The sequence below is a fragment of the Ochotona curzoniae genome, unplaced genomic scaffold, assembly GCF_017591425.1.
Source record: "Ochotona curzoniae isolate NIBS_2020 unplaced genomic scaffold, NIBS_Ocur_1.0 scaffold_1852, whole genome shotgun sequence".
In the NCBI taxonomy this organism is placed as follows: Eukaryota; Metazoa; Chordata; class Mammalia; order Lagomorpha; family Ochotonidae; genus Ochotona; species Ochotona curzoniae.
The window spans coordinates 23894993-23913157 of record NW_024467087.1 but is presented as its reverse complement, the minus strand read 5'-3'; the positions used below and the strand labels follow the sequence as shown (position 1 = coordinate 23913157).

The 18165-nt window shown below is 38.5% G+C and overlaps 1 protein-coding gene across 4 annotated transcripts in view; it reads left to right on the top strand.

Annotated features, from left to right (window-relative positions):
• The window catches only part of WDR44 (WD repeat domain 44), a 71963-nt gene extending 54669 nt beyond the window's left edge, over nt 1-17294 (top strand). For 2 of the 4 annotated variants that reach the window (XM_041000170.1, XM_041000171.1), the window contains 8 exons: nt 1130-1243; nt 8184-8306; nt 11341-11532; nt 11731-11832; nt 12060-12175; nt 13445-13572; nt 14149-14283; nt 16237-17294. In XM_041000170.1, the coding sequence (XP_040856104.1) occupies nt 1130-1243; nt 8184-8306; nt 11341-11532; nt 11731-11832; nt 12060-12175; nt 13445-13572; nt 14149-14283; nt 16237-16334 (1008 nt within the window). In that variant the 3' untranslated portion in view covers nt 16335-17294. The remainder of the gene's footprint in view (nt 1-1129; nt 1244-8183; nt 8307-11340; nt 11533-11730; nt 11833-12059; nt 12176-13444; nt 13573-14148; nt 14284-16236) is intronic. The other 2 variants (XM_041000172.1, XM_041000173.1) reach the window with 2 other exon arrangements.
• Nucleotides 17295-18165: the final 871 nt, after the last annotated feature.

Here is an 18165-nt window from a genome sequence, read left to right as displayed (position 1 = left end):
GACCAAATGAAACAGACCAGCAGTACGTGCAGTTTTTTGTTGGGTTCACCTCCCAAGCTCCCGGTGAACACCCCTTCCCACCTTTTCGCTGGTGGATTTCTGGCCTTCGGTGGAGTTCCTATCACCGCTCACATATCTGGTCACTGCAACACCACATCATTGTCTCCACTGCCTTCCCGTGTCTGTCAGTCTCCATGTGGCCCTCTGCTGTCAGTCTGTCCTTTCCTGTTTCCTGCAGTGCGCCCTCTCTGCTTCACCCTTGCTAATATTTCTCTGTTTAAACATATCTTTACCATATTCTGCCATCTTAATTCTCTGCTTCACTTGTGATCCAGCTCCCTGCTGGCCTGGGAAAGCAGCGGAGGCTGGCTCAAAACTTTGGTCCCTGCACCTTCATGGGAGACCCAGAAGAAGCTCCAGGCTCCTTGCCTCAGATTGGATTAGCTCCGACCATTGTGGCAATTTAAGCAGTGAACCAGTGGATAAACAATTTTTCTTTTTGCTGCCTCTCTTTCTCTGCAAAATCTGCCTTTCCAATAAAAATAAATTAATCTTAAAAAAAAAGACCTTTTTTCCATTCAGCCATTTATTTGAAAGGCAGAGTGACAGAGGGAGAAAGAGACATAAATCTCCCATTTACTGGCTCCTTCCTAAGAGTAAGGATATCTCTGTGGAAGCCTTCTCTTACGCTTTAAACCCTCATGAACTTTCTCTCATCTCTAATTGGTACAAATTGTAGTATATGCCCATGCCTGAAACTGTCATCGCCGGGATAGCAAATGAGCTCATCTTCATAAGGTTACACCCATTATGGTTGACTTCCCAGTTTGGGCCCCCACCTCTCCTGAAGGAACAGATATTTAGAAAAGGGCAAAGTGGGGGCTCTCTTGTGGAATAAAACGATAGTGATGTCACAGCATCTTCAGGAATATTTCTAGTTTGTTAGGGCAAGGATGAAAAGAAGATGTTGCGGGTAGTAGATCAACCTGAAGGGCAGATTGCTTTTACTAGTTTGAGATTTCAATCAGGCGTTATACGAACTGAGAATAGTTGGGATGGGAATCATAGAAAGCTTTTGTTCAGCTGGTTTTGCATTTTCGTTTTAAGGCTTATCTTTATGTCTACACAGATATGCAGTGGAAATGAGGAAGACACCGATGATAAAAATGCACCCTTTAGGCAGCGACCATTTTGCAAATACAAAGGACATACTGCTGATCTCCTTGATCTTTCATGGTCTAAAGTAAGAACTTATATGAATTGTGTGTTAATTCTATGTAACTATAACAAACATTTTATTTATATGAGTCTCGTGTAGTCAAGTATTTGGATGTTCATATGTTTTGCAGTTCATTTTATGGGTTTTTTTTTTTCCTTAAGAAAAACTATTCCAGCAGTCTCAAACATCATAACACTTCTGAAAAATTAAAGAAATACTTCAAATTTTATAAGAGTTAGTTGAAGCATGAAGCACTTAGAAAAATGGAGTTAATGACATAATAGCAGACAAACCAGTGGTACCCATAAATTTTAACTATCAGAAAAACCTCACATTTCCTAAAGATATTGTTTGTTTTGGTGAGTCAGGTTCTCACTGAGCTTTGAACCTCTGCCTTTATGAGTGGCTGTTCCTGTCACACCTGTTTAGATGTTCTGAATGCTTTTCACGGCCCATTTGTCACAATAACTCTAGGAAACCCCCAGAAATGTATTGGGTCTCATCTGATAATCTGGATTTTTAACTTGAGTCCTATTGACCTTTATGTACTTCTACCCTTCTCTGTGCCCCTTGAGTAGTCATAGATTGAAATATGAAGGAACTATCTGATAATAGTATTTATCTGAAGCAAGAGTACAAAACAGATAAGTCAGAACCTTGTGCTCATTATATTTTGTTAAAGCAGGCCAGGTATCATTATTATTATTATTATTATTATTATTATTATTATTATTATTTTAAGTAACACTAATTGGAAGAAATTAAATATCCCTTGACCACTACATCAGTTGAAGTTTGTCTAGAGAAACATTTATATATGTAAAAAGATTTATTTATTCCTAATTTTAAAAATTGACAAATAATTGTATATATTCATGGATTACAGTATGTAACTCAATGTGTATAGAATATGTAATGATCAGATTAGAGTAATTAACATTTTTCTATAAATACTGTCATTTCTTTGTGTTGGAAGCCTTTGAACTCTTTTTTTTTTTATAAAGTATATGATTAATATAATAACATTTTGTGAATTATAGTCATTACGAAGCTACAGAACTTATTCCTCTGAGCACTGTGTTTTCCACAGTGCCACTATTCATCTGACCCCTATCCTACCTTGCCTCTCATTTCTGTTGTGCCCTAAATTAATTTGTTTTAGAGAGCTGGCTCTTGAAATTTTGGGGGCAGGCAAGTTTGAAGTTTGTAGAGGAGGCCAGCAGGCTGGAAACTCAGCAGGAGTTGATGAATAGTCTTAACGAAGAATTTCTTCTGTGAAGAATCTCAGTTTTTGCTCTTAAGGCCTTCAACTGATTGGACAATCTCCATACATACCATCAAAGGTGACCTGTTTTAAAGTTAAATGGTAGGGGCCAGTGCATTGGCTCAATTGGCGGGCTAATCCTCCACCTCCCAGCACTGGCATCCCATATGGACACCAGTTCATGTAACGGCTGCTCCTCTTGCCATCTAGCTTCCTGCCTATGGCCTGGGAAAGCATTGGAGAATAATGCCTCAAGTCCTTGTAACCCTGCACCCATGTGAGATACCCAGAAGAACCTGCCTCCCAGCTTCAGAATGGCCCAGCTCTGGCCATTATGACAATTGGAGAGTAAACCAGTGAACGGAAGTTCTTTCTGTCTCTCCTTCTCTCTGTAAATCTACATTTCCAATAAATAAGTTTGTCTGTTTGTTTTTTAAGTCAACTGGTAGTAAATGTTAATTGCATCTGTGAAACACTTTAACAGCAGCATTAGATAGATGTTTGATTAAACAACTGTTTTGAACCTAACACATAGCCAACATAACACATAAAATTACGCATCATACTACCTTCTTAGCATAGTTAATACCTTTTTCTTGAATTCATTTCCTTATCCTATCTCTAGCATTTGAGGCTAAAACTACTTTGATTCCTTTCTGTCCCAGTGACCACTCCTTTATTTCCTTCTTGGAAGAAACAGTAAAAAAACAACATGATTGAAGAACATATACTGTGGAGCCTGACTCACTGGGTTCACATCCTACCTCATCTATCACTTAGTAATTATCTGACCTTGGGCAAGTTACTCAATCTCAGTGTGTCATCTGCAAAATAAGTGTGATAAAAGTAGCTTCCTCTTGGAGTTACAGGAGGTTAATTGAGCTGTTAAATAGAAGGCACTTGCCTAGGACAGAATGAATGTTCAGTTACTATTCCCCTATTACAATGATAAAATGATAATCAAAACTTAAGCACTGTATGCATGTCTTTAATTGCTGTTTCCTTATCAAGGAATATACCTAAAGACACAGCATTAGAGTACAGGAGTTGAGAGTCAAACCCCATGACTTTAGAACATTACTTTACAGCTAATCACTGTAAGGAAACAATTATAAAGATAGTGTACACATTTCCAAGATTTAACAAATCAAGAAAATTCTAGGGACAGGGATTGGCATGGAACATAGGATGCTGCTTGGGATACCTGCATAACACATAACCTGAGTTTGAGTCCTGCCACTATTTCTGACTCAGCTTCCTGCTGATGCACACTCTAGAAGCCAGCAGGTAATTGCTCAGCTGTTTAGGTATCTGCCACCCATGAGGGAGACCCAGATGCAGTTCCAGGCTCTTGGTTTCAGCCTGGAACAATCATGGCTGTTGGGGATATTTCAGGAGTGAACTAACAGATAGATCTTTTTCTGTTTCTTTTCTCTCTCTCTCTCTCTCCCTTTCAAATAAAATGAAAATAAGTAAATAATGTTAAAAATAAATTACAGGACCTGGTACAGTGGGTAAAGCCATCACCTGCAATGCCAGATATGGGTGCTGATCTGTGTCCCAGCTGCATCCCTTCTGATCCAGCTCCCAGCTAATAGTTTCAGAAGGGCAGCAGACGATGGCCCAAGCACATGGACCCCTACTGCCCATGTGAGAGGCCTAGAGAAAGCTCTCGGATCCTGTGTTCATTGTGGCCATCTGTGGGGTAAACCAGTGTTTAGATCATCTCTGTCCCTCTCTCTTGGTAACTCGGACTTGCACATAAATAAATTTTTTTTAATTATGCTGTTCTTATAGAATGTCCATCCTGGCATTCCTTCCAGACTTCTTAGGAGAAAACAGTAGTATTGTTTAATATCAGCTCTGCTATGCAGTTTTCTCAAGGGAGTAATAATGCACTTTAAAGACAAGTGTCAGTTAATAAACTGGACTTTCTTCTGGTCCCTGACCATATAAATACCAGTCTGTAGTACAGTAAGTACAGAAGCCAAGACTAAACCATTTATAAATGTTTATTGTCATTTTTCAAAGTAATTATGTGCCTGTTGTTCCTAATCTTTAAAAACTTTGGTTTGTATTTTATGTAGACTTCTATTTTATATGCTTTTTATTTTTACGTCATTTTCTAATAATTATTTTCTATATTTTATAGTAGTTCTAGTCCATGACTCACTGGACATTTTTTTAAAGCAAAAACAATCATTCAATCATTTACCACAAATAATTTTAAGAAGAACCAGTCTGAGTTATTTGAGTGAGATTCTACCCCATGTATGAATGGTCCCTAAGGGTTTATTAGAGCCCCAACCCCTCATCCCCAGCCAGAAGAAGGCAACACCAAAATGATGTTGCCTCACACAGAGTGCTTTTAACAAATCATTTTTGCTAGAACAAAATGCATTCATTCTTTCATATGTTCCTAGTAGCCTGTCTCCTTGATAAGGTCTTATGTGATAACTAAAGCACATGTTGATGTTTTACTAATATTCTGTACTGCCTTTATATCTGCATACTTTTTATAGACTTTCATTTTTAGTTGACTTTACCTATGTGTATTTCTAGAGCTTATATGCAGCAAGATTCTAACCCCCTCTAGTACAAGGGACAGATCTTGGTTTAGAATTATTTCTCATCAGTGTTTGTGGGGAACGGTGTGCCAGGAGCTGACCCCACGTGTATGATAGGTGGTCACAAGATGGTGGCTGGCCAAGGGCCAGGAGGCGAGGTGGGTCCCGCCAGTAGGCAAACAGGAAGTCACGGGGATAGGCTGCTGCTGCCCCCACTGCGATTATGTCATTGCTACCGGCCTATCAGGTAGCACCCAGTGGACCCACAGGGAGAAGTGATTGATGGAGAACTGTATATAAGCAGCCCACTTTCGGCAATAAACCTTTTTCGTTCGCCTTCCCCTTTTTGTTTGCCCCTTTTTTGGTTCAGCTTTTCGTTCACTCGTTTTGTCCTCCGTGTGTCTGTGTGTGTTCGTTGTTGTGTGTTCCGGTTGCGGTGGCGGTTCTTGTTTTCCCAGACCCTTGAGAGAGTTCCTCGTCATTTTAGTGTCGCTGCTGGACAGTGACAAGTGTTAGCACAACCAGTGGATTTTCTGGTTTTGAAAATACATTTTGTGTCAGATAGCAGGAATTACTTTGTTAATTATTACAGTAACAGCCCCATGAGATATATGATCTTTTACTGTGTAGATAATAAACGGTTTAGACTCTGTTATATCTAAGATCACAATAATTGTGAATAGAACTTAGATTAGAATCTAATTTATTTTAACTGTCAAGATCAGTACTTATTTCAAGGAATTCATTTAATTTCTCTTACTTAGCAAGAGCTTGTTAAACAGAATCTACTTAACATAATAGGAGAAGTCTTAATATGTCTTCAGCGCCTTCACTTCATGTCTTAGGAATGTCTCGTATCTCTTAGAGCAAGAATTGAAGAAAATCAGTTTTCATGAACAGTGGGCCATAGGTTTAGTTTTTATATATTTATAAACTGGAAATTATAAAGTAAACCACACATTGTTTAAAACTTGTCTGGAAATAAGTAGATCTTGAAAATTAAAATAATTATTAGATGCTTCAAAACATTTTTAAACTGTAAAGTACATTACTTTAAAACAGCTATTACATAAAATTGATACTTTTTTGAATAACCAAAAATAGTATATATATATTTTATATCAGTATAACTACATACCAGCATCTTGTGCTTAATCTTTAAGATTTCTTTTTTTTTTTTTTTTGGAAAGGCATATTTACAGAAAGAAAGAGAATGGGCCCAGCGTGGTGGTGCAGTAGTTAAGGTCCTCACCTTGCACGCCCGGGATCCCATATGGGCGCCGGTTCTATCCCGACAGCCCCGCTTCCCTTCCAGCTCCCTGCCTGTGGCCTGGGGAAGCAATTGAGGATGGCCCAAAGCTTTGGGACCCTGCACCCATGTGGGAGACCCGGAAGAGGCTCCTGGCTTCGGATCGGCATAGTATCGGTCGTTGCGGCTCACTTGGGGAGTGAATCATCGGAGGGAAGATCTTCCTCTCTGTCTCTCCTCTCTATATATCCACCTTTCCAATAAAAAAATAATAAAAATAAATCTTTTAAAGAAAGAAAGAAAGAAAGAAAGAAGGAGAAATAGAGAAAGACCTTGCATCCACTGGTTCACTCCGCAAGTAGCTGCAACAACTAGAGCTGAGCCAATCTGAAGCCAGGATCCAGGAGCTTCTTCCTGGTCTTCCATGCAAGTAAAGGGGCCCAAGGCTTTGCACTGTCCTCCAGGGAACTGGATAGCAATGGGGCAGCTGGGACATGAACCAGTGCCCATATAAGATGCCAGTGCTTGGAGGCAAAGGATTAGCCAATTGAGCCAGCATTGCTCCTGTACTTAATGTTTTTATGATCAAAGATTAAAGGTTGTTAGTCACTTTTAACAAATGGAAAAGCACGTTATTGCTATTCATAACATATGTTCTACTTGAGCATTTTGAAGAATAGTATAGTTGAGTCTGGACCTAAGGCTAAACTGCCTGGCTTGAGTCCTAGCTCTGCCACTGATGAGCTGTGTAACCACAGACAAGTTATTTCATGTCTGTGCTGCACTCTTCTCATGTCAAGGAGGATTGTTTTCTAGTGTGAAGAACAAAGCCTAGCATGTTGGAAGTACTCAGTAAATGTCACCATTGCCTTGATTTAAAATGGTTTTGTTGTTGTTGTTGTTATTTCTTTCCATGATAGGATTTTATAGATACAAGGATTTCCCCCTCTACTTCCCCTTCCTCCTTCCCTGTTTTCTCCTCCCACACCGTTTTCCTCCGTATTATTCCAATTGCGTAGTCCTTCAGCTGCAGGCGTGAGTGCAACATTCTGCTGCTTCAGTGTATCATGGCATTGCATTACCTTGATTTTTTTAAACACATTTAGACATACTAAGGAGTACCTCAGGTCCCATTTGAATTTGCTCATTCAGTGTAACTCATAGTTCTGCTCCTTAAGCAGATTGATCTTAAGTATTAATTAACTTCTGCCAGCTGCAGGCTTTTGACAGATAAATGTCTGATTCCTGGGTTATGGTACCAACACAGTTCCTTAATCAGTTACACTACCCCTTTTTGGCTTTGAAAAGTCTACGCTCTGTGACAGTCTGTGTTCTCTTACTTTTTTTTTTTTTTTTTTTTTTTTTTTTTTGCCAACGTTGTGGCAGTTCCACAATAACATTCATTTCCATACTGCATTTTAGGGTGATCTTTTTGAAGGAACTTTAAATAACAGTTGGGGATTATGTGAGTTAAAATTCACCAGAGTTATTAATGTGAAAAGCAACTGAACTAAAAGGACAAAAAATGAATAGGTGCTTTATTTTCATAACTAAATTTCAACATGAACAAGCTATAATAACTAAAGCACAGCTTAGTCCTCTGCTGAAGCCTTGCAGATTTATTTGAACAAGGATCATAAGATTCATCTGAATTTCAGAACAGCTAATGTGAAAGATCTTAGGATTGATTAAAAAGATGCTATTTAACTGTTTCAGGGGGGGGGAAAGAAATTTCCAGGTGATTGGATAGTCTGTTGTTCTTTTAATGCTGTACTTTACAGTAAAACTATTTAGATTCACAAAACTCAGTTCACTTTTGTTATATACAAGTGGCTTTATATTCACATTATGACAAAGTAATAATCAATACGATTTTCTCCATAGAACTACTTTCTGCTTTCCTCTTCGATGGATAAAACAGTCAGGTTATGGCACATTTCTAGAAGAGAATGCCTTTGCTGCTTCCAGCACATAGATTTTGTCACTGCCATAGCTTTCCATCCAAGAGTAAGTAACCGTATATTTTCTTGTTCTGTTAGAAGGAAAATTGGGGTTACCTGTTTTCTCTGGAGGACAATTGGATCACAGGAAATAAAGCTATTAATACCCATACAATGAAAAGCAACTTACTTAGTAATATGTTCCTTTAAAATTGAGAAATGAAGTATTCTGCTAATCTGCATTAGAAAAGTTGGTAATGTTATACTGTAAATATGACACTAAACAATCATCCCAAATTTTTAATAAGGCATGCAGAGTATAAATCAAGTATCATACTAAAGATGAAAAGTATTAGAGATGGAGGAAGGACAGGAAGCAGCAATAAAATAAATGAAAAAAGAGTAAATATATGCCAGGAATGTTGTATGAGAGGGGAAAGAAGAAACAAGGAGGGAAAGAGGGGCCAGTGTTGTAGTATAGTAGTTTAAACCGCCACCTGCTATGCTGGCATCCTGTATGCATGCTGGTTCAAGTCTAGCTGCTGCACATCTAACCCAGCTTCCTACTAATGTAGCTGGGATGGCAGCCAGAGGGCTCAACTTGAGCCCCTTCCACCAGATCCAAATGTAGTACCAGGTTCCTATTTCAGCCTGGCTCATCTGTTGTGCTCATTCAGATAGTTAACTACTTTATAAAAGATTTCTCTCTCTCTCTCTCTCTCTCTCTCTCTCTTTCTCTTTCTGTCCTCTGGCATGGTGATTGGTGTAGCAAGCTAATCCTCTGTTGGCAATGCTAATATCCCTTTTGGGTACGGTTCATGGCCCAGCTGCCCCACTTCCAATCTAGCTCCCTGCTTATGGCCTGGGAAAGCAGTGGAGGATGGCCCAAGTCCTTGGGACCCTGCACTTCTGGAAACCCAGAAGAAGCTCCTGGCTCCTCACTTTGGATCGGCTCAGCTCCGGCTGTTGTGGCTATTTGGGGAGTGAACCATTGGATAGGAGACCTCTTTCCTTTCTCTCCTCTCTGTAAAAATGCCTTTCAAATGAAAGAAGATCCCTCTGTCTTCTCTCCACCACTCTATACAACTCTAGCATTCAAGATTTTTTGAAAAGGCGGTGACCAAAATTCATTGTAGGATATACAAAGAAGCTTCAAAATTGTCATGAACTTTCTGAAGCACCCTCATATTGAATTATGATTGAATATCTGGAGACATTGTTAACATTGATATCCCTTTTTATATACATTTTCAAAGCAGAAAATCCTTTAATATTTTTACCCTGAAAGAAATGTCCCATGTGATTTCATTCAAAGGAGGAAAGTCTATTGTTAACAGAATGGCACTCCTATCCTGTGCCCCTGAAGGCTAGAGCCACCAAAATGCTTGAGATTACATTTCACTCATATTGACATTTATTCCTCTTTTCCCCAAAATTCAAAAAGACTTTCTCCCCTTCAATACAATTTCCCTCTCTAGGCATGATTCTGAACCTACAGAAGACTTGATCAGGAACTTTGGGAAAATAAAAATGTTTAATCTGTATGAATGCCTTAACACTTGAACATAAAGGTGTTAGTGACTTCCCTCTGCGTAACACCTCTGTCTGTCCTCCAGAGGTGCAACAACTGTGAAGTGAGCACCCGAGAACACAGTCCCTCCCTCCAATCCTGTTTTCACTATCATGCTGTCATGTCCCTAGTAGAAAGAGATACTTGGTTTTAATAGTTACCTAAATAGTATTCTGTTATTAAGCTTTCTCTTCAGTCACTAATTTGTCTATGATTTGATTTGGAATACCAAAAATCCCTACTTCTGAAAGCTGCACTGACCTATAGGGTTTCTGAGAGGAGCAAAGAGAATAGGGTGGTGTTAATATTTCCATGGCAGCGTGACTATTTTACCTGAAAGCATGACAGCAGAGATATAAGATTAGGCAAAGAAGATCCATGTATGCACATACACACACGGTGGGAGGTATGCCTGGTAATAAAATTCAAGTCAGAAGACCAAGATGAAGTATTTTTTACTTATTCAGCTCTTCTACTGGTTTGAGGATACTTTAAAATTTTTATGAGAAGATATTAAAAGTTAAGTTTGTTTTACTGCAACAAGATTCCAGAATCCATGTAGCTTTTTTTTTTCATGACATGCATTTTCCATAAACTGTTGCAAGTTCCCTCTCACAAACATTGAGTAGAGCATGCTAGTCCTAAAATGGCTAGATTATCATTGACAGGCTTCAGAGATGAGTAAGAAAAATAACCAGCAAATCTTTAATTTTTTTATCATGTATACACTAGTTTATAGTTAAGACTTGCTTAGTTTAGAGCAGAGATTGGGCAACCCTCCCCCACGTTCTTTGTTATAGAGGGCCTGGAGACTGTGCTCTGCCTTACAGGGTATGGAGTAGCATTCATGGCCTCTGCCCACTAGATGCCGCTAGCACACCACCTCATCCTCAGTCACAACAATCCCAATGTCTCCAGTGTCCGTTCCCTGTAAGCCAGATTGCTCCAGATGGAGTATCTGAATGATATCGAATAGGGAAGTGACTGCTTCACCTAGTGTCAGAGTTCCAAAAAAAAAAAGAAATGACTGGTTCTGTAAGCCTGCTAACTAATGTTACTCTTGCATCCAAATTTTAACATTTGTGATCTGCTACAATATAGTGTTTCCCAAGCAAGTTCCTTGAAGGTGCTAGCCTTGTTAGATGTTCCTTTCTGGCTCCCCTACCTGCTCCCATCAAAAGGACTTGTGGTTAAATGAGTTAGAAAGCACTACCCACCTTTCCCCCCTTTGTGGATTCAATATGTGGATTTAATGCTGTTTAATTTTCGGTTACCCAGAATTTCCCAAACTTATTTAATCACAGAACTTTTCCCCGTGCAATGTACATGAAACACATTATCTGTTAACATCATTTTCCCCCCCGAGAAAAATGTTTGAAGTTCCACATTGTTGTACTGTTTGTGGTGTAGAAAATAAAGCTTGAAGTACAATATTTATAAGATAAAGCCTACATTTCAAAACATTATTCCTAATAGATTCATTGATTGCTAGTGAATTTAATGAATGCTTTCTCCTTTGCCACTGTTCTAGGATGATAGATATTTTCTAAGTGGGTCATTAGATGGAAAGCTCCGCCTTTGGAACATACCTGACAAAAAAGTGGCTTTGTGGAATGAAGTTGATGGTCAGACAAAATTGATCACAGCTGCAAATTTCTGTCAGAATGGCAAATATGCAGTAATTGGAACATATGATGGTAGATGTATTTTCTATGATACAGAGGTAAATAATTATCTTGTGCAAGTTACCTAGTTGAATACTTAGTAAAAGCAGTTTGTGATTTGGGCCAAGTTGTTTAGCCCATCTAAGTTTTAAGTGCTTATCTGCACATTGAGATGGAATCGATTTCTGAGTGTTGTACTAGATGGCATTTGAGGTTTCTTCTGACTCTGATGTTTTGAATTTGTGATTTCTTTCTAGCATTTGAAATACCATACCCAAATACATGTGCGATCTACTAGAGGGCGCAACAAGGTTGGAAGAAAAATTACAGGCATCGAGCCTTTACCTGGAGAAAATAAGGTATTCTGGTTTTCAGAGCCATCTCTTTCTATACATATGTAGGAGACTCTGAGAAATTAGTTTCCATATCCTGGCAAAAAAAATGTATTCCCTTTCCTATGGAATATTACTTTTTCTAATTTGAAGGTGGATTTATCCTCTGTGTGTGTGTGTGTGTCTAATTCCCTTTCTTGGTTATGCCTTAATTTTGATTAAAAGATACTATTTTAACTTTTCTTTATTTTTAGATACTGGTAACCTCAAATGACTCCAGAATCAGACTGTATGATCTGAGAGATTTATCACTCTCCATGAAGTATAAGGGTTATGTCAACAGTAGCAGCCAGATCAAAGCAAGTTTCAGGTAAATTGACCATGAGAAAGTCCCCAAAGAGATCGGAATATTTCTTCATTACTCCTGTTTTTCCATTGGCCTAGAACTTATTTTTATATGGGTTTTTAGTTTCTTTAACTTTTATAACTGGCATCTCATCATACCACCATGTAGTAATTTAACTCACCCACCTCTGCAGGAAATAGTATTGCTCCTATTCTGTGTTGCCAGAAAAGCTTTTTGGGTTCTTTTCATCGGCTTAAGAAGTAGAAAGGCCAGGAATCCATTGCAGACAGAGAAATTGTATTTGCAAAGTCTGCAAGTAAAAATGAAAAGAAGGAAGGGGAAAGTACCTCCTGAGAGATTCCAGAGAGGGGTTTCTACAGAAAGGAGAGAAAGATAGCAGAGTATCCAGAGGTGTCTTGGTTTGTAAGGATTCCCTGACTCCTCCTTGTCTGGCGCGGAGCCTGCAGAAGACATTCCCCATTTGTGGTCTCCTAACTAATCAGGAAATGACTGAAGGCGTTATTCAGCCACTGAAAAGTGATAAGTTTCCTGAGAAACAGTATGCGTGTAAACATAGGGCAGTGAGATGCTGGCTCATGGAGAATGGCCTCATAAGGCTTATCCCTGGACCTCACACAAAATGTTAGTGGACTTGAGTAGCCTCATTCTGTAGATGAAGAACCAAGACCAAGAAAAGTAAGAGATTGTAAGTCATGATTACAGTGGCAGGTTCAAGCTCTGGAATTTTTTGCTTTTTTTACGTTTGTCAACTCTTAGGAGATCTACCTGCCCCCTCGTACTCATTGTCTTGTTCATTTAAAATACCTGAACCTTACAAGAGTATTTTGGCATGCCAAAGGACATCTCCTATAATTATGCCTTTATATATCATTGTTATTTGAAATTTTGAAAGTCTGGAGTCAGTAGGATTTCTTGAAATAGGGTTACCTGCCTGGGGTTTGTTGTTTTGGTTTGGTTTGATTTGGTTTTGGGGTTTTTTTTTTCCTAGTCCTAGTCCTTTTAGCAACTATCTATTCTTCCTGAATTACCCGTTAGTTAACCAATACTTCACCTGGTGAAGTACTCCACGTCTTGAGCTCTCTAAGCCTTGTTTTGTCCTAATGTGAATTGACTCCCTCCAGCTTTGATGAAAATATTAGCAATACCTGGTTCTATTCTCAAACCTCCCACAGGTGTGGGTCAGGTGTTTTGAAGTAGGAAGCACTGAGAACAGGAGACCAAAGAGAAGAATTAAAACTTGAATTTTGTTTCTTCTTTCTTCCTTAAATTTAGCCATGATTTTACTTACCTTGTCAGTGGTTCAGAGGATAAGTATGTTTATATCTGGAGTACTTACCATGACCTAAGCAAATTTACTTCAGTGAGAAGAGATCGAAATGATTTCTGGGAAGGTATTAAAGGTAAGTGTATTACCTGCTTTTTTTACATCTTACCAATGAATAAAGTTGAAGTAGAAGTGCACTAGACTAAATGTGTGTGGGCATTATTTTAGAGAAGCAATTTAGCAGTTAAAACTGCTTTAATTTTGTATTTGGTTCTGCTTGTTTGTTTCTATACCAGGGAAGAGCTTAACTGCTCTAATCTTTGAGAAGCCATGGGATCTCTTATCTTTAGCATTAAAAATTTTTTTAAGATTTATTGATTTCTTTGAAAGGCAGTTGGGGCCTGAAGAGAGAGAGACTTTTCCTATAGTTCACTGTTGAAATGGCTTCACTGGTGAAGGCTCAGGCAGACCAAATCTAGAAGCCTGGAGCTTCATCCAAGCCTCCTATTTGCATGGAGGGACTTGAGGACTTGAGCCATCTTGCATCCTTTTCCTAAGCGCATTAGCAGGGATCAGGATCAGAAGTGGAGCAGCCAGGACATGACTGGCACAGATACGGAATGCTGACCTTGTAGGCAGTTAGATGTGCTGCACCAGTGCCAGTCCCAGCATCAAAAATTTTCAATCATCCTAAAGTAAATTTTTTTCCCAGCACATAATGCAGTTGTGACATCAGCCATCTTTGCTCCAAATCCAAGTTTGATGTTCTCTTCAGATGTGCAATCTGAAAAATCAGAAGGGACCAGTAGAGGTGAAGAGCCTGAGGGCTTGGATGCTACATCCTCCGGTAGGTATTCGTTTTGTCTTAGTTTTTTTTTTTTTTTTTTTTTGAGTCATTACTTAGTGGCCTTATCGACCCTAATACCAGGTATACTGAGGTTTCTGCAGGAGTGTGAAGAAGACTTCTAGTTTGCAACAGAATGGTTGTCAGATACCCATTTCTTAACAATCCAGTTACACATTTTACTTCTCTTAAATTCACTTAGAAATTAAGCATGCAAAACTTGGAAGGTCATAATTTTTCATAGACATTCATTCTCCATTGAGAAGTGTAACCAAGATACACAAATGTAGAAATTCTTTGTTCTGTGAGCCTGTAATAATCCAAACTTCACTATATTGGATATATGGATATATCCAACATTGGATATATTGCGCTCTACTTTCTTTCTCTTTTCTTCTCAGAAGCAAATCCAGCTTAGAGCTTCTCTCTTCCAAATAGCCATGCCTTTATATTCTCTGCATGCTTAGGCTACACAATCCACAGGAAAGTCTGGTGTTACTGGTCAAAGGAAGGAGACCTCAGTTCTTACCTCACATGAAAGAGTTCCCATTGAGACAAAACAGTAAGCAACGCAAGATTTATTCAAGTTAGGAACTTGCCACAACAACCAGTGGTGGAGCTCCAGGAGAGCAAACGGGTTGGGGGATGGGGAGGTGGGAGGGAGTCTCTTAAGCACAATTTTTTGGGAGTGGGGGAGTAACAGTACAACAGCAGCTAACAAAGAGGATGGGAACAAAACTCACTCAAAGGCTGGACTAGCCTGCCATGGATAAAACAAAAAAAGCTATCAGAGGGGTGGCTCACTCTTCTCATGATCATCTGAAAGTTCAGAAGGCTAGCTCAGCTTCCTTGCTGGTCTCCTGATTAAACTGGAAACCTGGAGCACTGGAATTGACGCTTCTAATGAAGTAAGCATCTTGTGCACTTTGAAAGTGACTCCCCCTCTTCTCATTCCAACAGGAACCTAACCCTCACTCCCTATTAGTCTATCCCACTCATTACACTAGCTTTTAACATAATTTGAGTGAAAATAGAATATGCAGAACATATTGTTTTATAACTTCTTAGAAATGTACAAGGTGCAGTTAATTCATCGAGTCTTTTTTAAAGAAGTGCACATTTTGATAGATAATGCTCAAATTTTTGTCACTGTGATGGAATCATAAAATGTCACCAATTGCCCTCTCTTTATTCCACACTATGTCAAAGGGATGATGAGGAATAATTAAAGGTTTAAAACGTGTTTTTACCACATCTAAGTGAAATCATGTTGCCTGACTCATTCTGTATGAAACTTTCCGGTGTAAGTTCAGATTATTCTCTTCCATATTAGTCCTTAAATCTACACTTTTACCTGTTATTATAAAGTTAGTTAACACTAAATTGGATTGTTTAATGTTTTTACACAGCTGCAAAGTTTAAGAAGTGTTTTTACTATTTAGCATAGCTATATAGGTCTTAAATGGCCCAACAAGGCAAAAGGTGCTGTCAGCATTCACGCAGCAAATGTGTCTGCTTTGTTTCATAGCAGTTTCCGTATGTCTGCTGTACAATAAACTTGACTGTCAACCTCTTTTAGAGAGCCCTATTCGCATAGGACTTGGCCAGCTGATCCCATTCAGCCAGCCTTCCAGTCCTGGGGCTGAATAACAAGCTAGCCTCTTACTGTGAAATGAAACATTCAATGACTTAGAGGCCTAGGCTGCCTGGGAGTAGATCCTGGCATCTACGCCCCAAGGGATTGTGATGCCATCAATCCAAGCAAAGAGCAGCTAGGACAAGGTAAGTGGAGGTGAGCCTCGGAGAGGAGGGTCCCAGGAGCGAACTGGGAAAGAACCTGCAGAGCTGGGCATAGGATCTCCCTGCACCAAAGCTAGTGGGTCCTGGGCATCTGCCACTGTGGCAGCAAGCTTCAAATTTCTTTAAAATCATTTCAGTCTGTTTTAACTTTTTAAGGTATTGTGAAGACAGACAATACAGAAGTTCTTCTCTCTGCTGACTTCACTGGAGCAATCAAAGTGTTTGTCAACAAAAGGAAAAACATTACAATTTGAAATGACATTTAAATAAACATATCAGTAGTTTCTATATGTATCAGAATGAGAAAAAGTAATATAGTGTTTCAGACTAACATCTTTTTTTAATTTTTATTGAAAGTTGTTTAAATATAATATATTTTTTTGAGAGGCAGTGTTAATGATCTAGGAAACCCTGGACTGATATACTAAAAAGGATTGTGGCTAGTTTAACATTGCCAACCATTTGGCGTTATGTTTTGTTATATTTGTGTTTTTATTATATAATTATGAACATGCACAGGTTTCTGCATGAGAAGAAATTAATATATTAATCACATGTGTGTGCCTTTTGGTTACATGCACTAAATCTAACAGAGTTAAATTATTGCAGTGGCTCTTTTGGCCTCTTACTGAAGGGTATAGTCTTATTTCTAGCTTAAACAATTTCTTTTGCACAGAATTTCATTTTTAAGAAAAGTGGTATCTTTTGACTGAGTTATTGTTTAAAAATGTTATATAGGTTTTTAATAGGTCAATAACCATGTATAAATGGTTTTTATAAAATTCTCAATTTGGGGACAAGATTTTTTTGTGGTCTAAATTGTGAACTTAAGATTCTTTTCTTTGTATGTGTATATATAATTTTTTTTCTTTGCCACACTGGAGCACAATGTTTCTATGTAAAGAATTCTTTTCCTTCTTTATCCATGAGCACCAGGCTTTGCTCAGTTAAAAATTAAGCCGCATTAAGGAGTGAGTCTTCTTTTTTACAATAATGTAAAAATGAATTGTTTACATTTTTTTTAAAGCATTGTAGTTTTAAAAAATTAAGCTGTTTTGTTTTGTGTTGTTGAATTTGAAAACTTTGTAAATACCAGTATAATGTACCAATGAAATAACATCTGGGGCAGTGATACCCTGAACATGTTGTTGACGGTTAGCATATGTTTCTGGAAATTAAATATGTATTATTAAAGTTGGTCACCAACACTTGTTAAACATGGCTTTATTTTTCATATGGTTTCTGTAAATCAAGTAAAGCAAGCAAATAAGCCCTTGTTACAAAAGTTTGATTTATAACGAGCACAAGACCAGATTTTGGACCCCTAAACTACAATGTATCATCACATGCCTTTAATACTTTTTTAAAAATTTGAGTTCTAAAGTGAACACTCCTGAGAGCTTATCTCCATGTATTTTATATGTTCTTTACTGCATTAATTTTCAAAATGTAAGTGGGGAACTGAGTGGCCATGGTCATATACTTGTTAATTCAGTATGGTCTTGGAATGTCCTGGGCTTTCCAGTTGATTACCCATTGTGGCCTTGATTTTACCCCTATGCTGTCACCTTTCTTTTTTGTCAGTTCTATATTCTTCACTTCCACTCTTCCTTTCCCATCCCACCCCCCAACCTTATTCATTCCCCCTCTACATCCCTTTTCCCAAGCCAAATCCTTCATTTTACTTTGGCTTCCTCGCTCTTCTGTACTCTACATGGCAGATTGAATTTCTACATGACAGATTGAATTGCTACCATTGGCTTTCTAACCAGCCACAATACCTTCAGCCCTAAGGTCTGGGTGCTAGTATAATCAACTCTTTGAGCAGCTTGACTTTTGCTGACTTCTTGGTTTTTAAATAATTGTTTTCACATAATTTAAAAGAAAGAAAAACAAAAATAAGTATTGATTTTTTTTTCATTCACTTCTGTCTCACTTCCCAAATGTCCACACCATCTGGGACTGGGAGACAGCTGAAGCTAGGAACCTAAAACTGCATTCAGTTCTTCCACATGGCTGGCAGGAGCCCAAGTTATTGAGCTGCTGCCTCACAGGGTGCACATTAGCAGGAAAGTAGAATTGGGA